General features: G+C 37.4%; 1 protein-coding gene across 1 annotated transcript; it reads left to right on the forward strand.

Annotated features, from left to right (window-relative positions):
* The first annotated feature begins 866 nt into the window (after positions 1–866).
* LOC111888899 (cyclic nucleotide-gated ion channel 1) lies at positions 867–4,900 on the forward strand. Its single transcript, XM_023885037.3, has 8 exons — positions 867–1,114; positions 1,865–1,972; positions 2,104–2,650; positions 2,727–2,939; positions 3,052–3,347; positions 3,455–3,566; positions 3,676–3,912; positions 4,028–4,900. Exons 2-8 carry the CDS (start codon positions 1,944–1,946, stop codon positions 4,733–4,735), a joined length of 2,142 nt encoding a protein of 713 aa, XP_023740805.1. The 5' UTR covers positions 867–1,114; positions 1,865–1,943; the 3' UTR covers positions 4,736–4,900.
* The last annotated feature ends 310 nt before the right edge of the window (positions 4,901–5,210 follow it).

Consider the following 5,210-nt stretch of genomic DNA (forward strand, 5'->3'; position numbering starts at 1 on the left):
CGAAAAAGGGATCAAACATGATAGTTTGTTCAAATATGGACCAACATTGCAACATTTCTAATACTTGGACAACAATGATACGGAACAGAAATGTTTGGGACCAAACATGTAATTTACTCAAAAATATTCGGTAGGTAAAATGGAGAAGAAATGACTTTTCATACAACATGGTCCTATGACCAGATTGCATATTTTACATTTTAAAAGATCCAAAATAAAATGCATCACTCTCACAATTGTCAAATTGAGTTGATGATACATTACACAATCGATCAAAAGAGTCGAACTTAATAAATTCGACAATCCTAAAAAACGATATTATATAGCATTATTATAAAAACAATCAAATCTGAGTAGTTGTCACCTTTGGTTGGTGTCTTCAAAAGTGGCATTAGTGGACGACAAGGTTAGAGGATGGTTGCAATACTTGTAAAGTTTTAAGGTTAACCATTTAGCGTATTTATTTTATTGTTTTTTTTGTATTTCATCATTTGATAATTTAGAATATAAAACTTCAACAAACTAACTAGCCAAATAATTTGAAAAAATTCAATCCAATCATATAAAATCCTGTGAACAGCTAAACCATGTCGACAAATTTATGACCCAAACCCAAAATCCAAAACGGTTTACTTGGTGTGATATAAAACAAGTAAGTATATTAGATTCGATTATGAAATGGTACTTGCATTATTCAACTTTGAAGGTAAGGTGGAAGTGTGGAAGTGGAAGTCATTAATTCATGGAGGTGGCTAAATGACGACTACGACAGAAACCAAGGGCGAAAATGTCAAGGACCAAAAGAATCGCGGGGCCCACATCCTTATAATCTTCGCTCATCTCTCTCTGATTGTACCCTACCCCCGTCCCGTGGACTCGTAATCTTTTTCTCTCTCCGACCCATATCTCGCGCTCCTCTGTTTCTCTCTCATCTCTCATCGAGACTTGGTAAACTCAGAAATATCGAAGAAACTTCCTCTTCAACCCAACCTCATATCGCATTTTAATTTATTTTATTACAAAACGAACCCCCAGAAATCTATCAACGTATCTGTTGGTTGTATGGTTCTTGTGCATCATCGCAGACTTCACACCTTGTTCAACATCTGTTCTTGTACGACTTTTCTGCTCTATTGATTTTTATAATTAATCCACTTTCTGTGTTTGATTGAAGTCATCTTTCTTGTTTGTTTCTGGTTCTTACTCTTTCTCACTTAAATTTGTTTGAGACGTCTGAATTTGACTTGGGTGTACTGGGTATTGTTGATTTGGGGGTAATTTTATTACTTTCTGTTTCTTGACCTTCTAAAAGGGAATTGGGATGTTTATCTTAATTTGGATTGAATTGCAAATAACTGTAAGATCACACTTGAAACTTATGTACTGGCGTGTCTAAGTTGTTTCTTAAGTTATATGTAGAGTAGATTGACTTTCTTAGATCACGGCCTTATTTAGTTAGTAATAAGCGAAAAAAGATCAATGCTTTCAGGGAGATTCTCATTCCGTAGCCCCTTTACTTTGCCACTGTAAAAGAAACTTGTAATTTCTTAGGTCGTCATCCTGTTTTTCAACTTATCTTCATCATTTGATTCGAACTGCTAATTGGTTGAAGATCAATCTCTTTTAGTTTGAAGTACAAAACGCTTCCTTTTGGGCATCTTTGATTTATGGGTAGAAAAGAGAATTCCGCTATATATATGTTGTATGTACTACTTGCCGTTAGATTCATCATTGTTTTCCGGTTCTTACATACATAAAAATAATTGCGATCTGAAATGGATTTTATATTCATCTCCAGTGGTTCGCCTTCAGCATTCTGAATCAATTTAAAGAAGCTTTTTTTTTTTTTTTTGTATTTATGGAGTTGAAGATGCCCCCTTATTTAATGAGAGTTTAAAGGTTGATGCTGCAATTTTGAACTCCTTCAGGCATAATCTATAACAATGAATCCTCGACCTGAGAAGTTTGTGAGGTTTGTAGTGTAGAAAAAATACATAAGACTGTTTTTGACTTGTAACGCATCCTTTGATTTTTTGTTATGGTAGTGCATAAATTTGATATATATGATGATGATGATGATGATGATGATGATGATGTGACCAGGTTTCAGGATTTGAGATCAGAAAATAGCAGCAGTGGAGGTTCTTCAGGGAGATTGAAAACAGCATTGGGTTCAGTTTCTGAGATGTTCCGGAAAGGTCTAGAACATGGTTCGGGAGGGATTAAAAGCCTGAAACGATCAATGGAATCCCATTCCTTCAAGAGAATCGTGAGCAGAGGCCTTGGTTCTTGGAAGAATACACTTAACCCTCAAGGGAAATTCCTTCAGAAGTGGAACAAAATATTTGTGTTGTCATGTGTGATTGCTGTTTCTGTAGATCCATTATTCTTTTATATTCCTATAGTTATAGATGACAAGAAGTGCCTTGATCTGGACAAGAAGTTGCAGATCACAGCCAGTGTATTGCGGTCCTTCACTGACATCTTCTACATCGTTCATATCATCTTTCAGTTTCGCACTGGTTTTATAGCTCCTTCTTCACGGGTATTTGGTAGGGGTGTTCTTGTTGAAAATTCTTGGGAGATTGCAAAGAGATACATGTCTTCTTACTTTCTGGTTGACATTCTTGCGGTTCTTCCATTGCCACAGGTGAGACTGAGGATCAAAAATATTTCTGATTGTGAATGCTCTGAACCTGAATTCAAGTTTTTGTTTATAATCTCAGATTGTGATTTGGTTGGTTATACCGAAGATGCATGGGTCAAGATCTTTGAATACAAAAAACATGTTGAAGTTTGTTGTTGTGTTCCAATATATCCCCAGGATGCTTCGAATCTATCCTCTTTATAAAGAGGTCACAAGAACTTCTGGCATACTTACTGAAACCGCATGGGCTGGAGCTGCTTTCAATCTCTTGCTTTACATGCTCGCTAGTCATGTAAGAGGTGGCAATAAATAAATAAATAAATAAATAAATATAACTTGATTTCAATCGCCTTTTATCTAAACATTACATATACACCCTTTTGAGTGTTTGATGATGGTTGTAGGTATTCGGGGCATTTTGGTATTTGTTTTCTGTTGAACGTGAAACAACCTGCTGGGAAGAGGCGTGTAAAAATACAACCGGGAAAAATATAACAAATTGTTCCCGTTCTTGGTTTTCTTGTGGTAATCAATCGCATCCTGTTGAGTATTTGAATTCAAGCTGCCCCATAATAGAAATGGAAAACCCTCCTTATGATTTTGGAATCTTTCTTCCTGCCCTTCAATCCGGTGTTGTCAACTCACTTGATTTTCCACAGAAGTTTTTTTACTGTTTCTGGTGGGGTCTGCAAAACCTTAGGTATCTCAAAACAATTTCTTTGGATGTTTATTATTATTGCCAACACACATGGCATCGCATCAATCAATCACGCTATGTGATACTTTTTTTCTTGGTCAAACTTGCAGTTCTCTCGGTCAAAACCTTCAAACAAGCACCTTTGTGTGGGAAATTTGCTTTGCGGTGTTCATTTCTATATCTGGTTTGGTTTTATTCTCGTTTCTCATCGGAAACATGCAGGTTGGTAACTCATATTTTACATATATATAAATATATGTTACTTAAGATTTGGCATCTAATGTAAGAAGATGTAATGGCGTGAGTACCCCTACCTTTTATTGTATTACAGACATACCTGCAATCTACAACAATAAGATTGGAGGAGATGAGGGTGAAAAGACGAGATGCAGAGCAGTGGATGTCCCACCGGTTGCTTCCGGAACCTCTCAAGGAACGAATCAGAAGATACGAACAATATAAATGGCAGGAAACAAGAGGTGTTGATGAAGATAATTTGATCCGGAACCTTCCCAAGGACCTTAGAAGGGATATAAAGCGCCATCTTTGTTTGAAACTGCTAAAAAGGGTGAGTGACTTGTTGTTCTTTTTTTTTTTTTTTTTTTTTTTTTTTTTATAAAATATAAAAAAAAATCAAATCAAATGGTATCTTATCTATAATTAATAATGGCTTGGTTTTTCAGGTGCCGATGTTTGAAAAAATGGATGATCAGTTGATGGATGCGATGTGCGACCGTTTGAAACCGGTGTTGTATACGGAAGATAGTTATATAGTGAGGGAAGGGGACCCGGTTGATGAGATGCTGTTTGTAATGCGTGGGAAGTTATTGACAGTTACAACAAACGGTGGTAGGACCGGTTTCTTCAACTCTGATTATCTGAGAGCGGGTGATTTTTGTGGTGAAGAGCTGCTGACTTGGGCCTTGGATCCCCATACATCATCAAACCTCCCCATCTCCACAAGAACAGTCCAAGCACTTGAAGAAGTCGAGGCCTTTGCTCTCATGGCAGATGACCTCAAATTTGTAGCTTCTCAGTTCCGGAGACTTCACAGTAAGCAGCTGCGCCACACTTTCAGATTCTACTCCCAGCAATGGCGGACGTGGGCCGCTTGTTTCATACAGGCGGCATGGCGGCGGCGTTGCAGGAAGAAACTGGAAGATTCCCTCCGGGAAGAAGAGGATAGGCTGCAGAACGCCTTGACCGGAGGTGGTGGTGGGAGTGGGAGTTCCCCCAGTTTGGGTGCCACAATCTATGCATCAAGATTTGCAGCCAATGCCCTTCGTGCTTTAAGGCGGAATGGTGCAAGGAAAGCAAGGATTCCTGACAAGCTGCCTCCATTGATGCTTCAGAAGCCTGCAGAGCCTGATTTCACTTCCGAAGATAAATGATATATGTTACTCATGTGCCGTTTTTTTTTTTTTTTTTTATTTATTATAGCCTTTACCTTTTTTAGGGCTTGTTTATAGTGTATGTTGTACAATGACAACTTAATAGCTATTCCGATTGTTGTAAAAGATAAAAAGAAAAAAAATTAGTTAAATGATTCTTTATCATAGCCCTACCTACAACTGCATCAATCATCATTAACCATTTATTATACTTTTAAAATGTTCAAGAAATTATACAAATGATGTTTTATTGAAACATATGTACAAGCACTAGAATACAACCTGAGAAGATTTAGAAAGGTGTTTGGATCATGCGAGAGAAGTGGCAATCATAACCCCTAAAGGGTTTGATAAGCCCATATTTAGTCCCAACTATTAGAACAATTCCCAACTGGTCAATTTGAGTTCTTGCCAAAGCCTGCCTAATAACATCATGACTCATGAGCATCTCGAACAAATGAAATCCCAACAATGA

This window comes from Lactuca sativa, chromosome 2 (assembly GCF_002870075.4).
Source record: "Lactuca sativa cultivar Salinas chromosome 2, Lsat_Salinas_v11, whole genome shotgun sequence".
NCBI classification, from domain to species: Eukaryota; Viridiplantae; Streptophyta; class Magnoliopsida; order Asterales; family Asteraceae; genus Lactuca; species Lactuca sativa.

Excerpts from the sequence above, each read along its gene's own strand:
- LOC111888899 (XM_023885037.3), top strand. The coding sequence starts at position 1,944 with ATGAATCCTCGACCTGAGAAGTTTGTGAG. Across the intron at positions 1,973-2,103 it reads CGACCTGAGAAGTTTGTGAG|GTTTCAGGATTTGAGATCAG; the intron begins GTTTGTAGTGTA and ends TGATGTGACCAG. Across the intron at positions 2,651-2,726 it reads CGGTTCTTCCATTGCCACAG|ATTGTGATTTGGTTGGTTAT; the intron begins GTGAGACTGAGG and ends TTATAATCTCAG.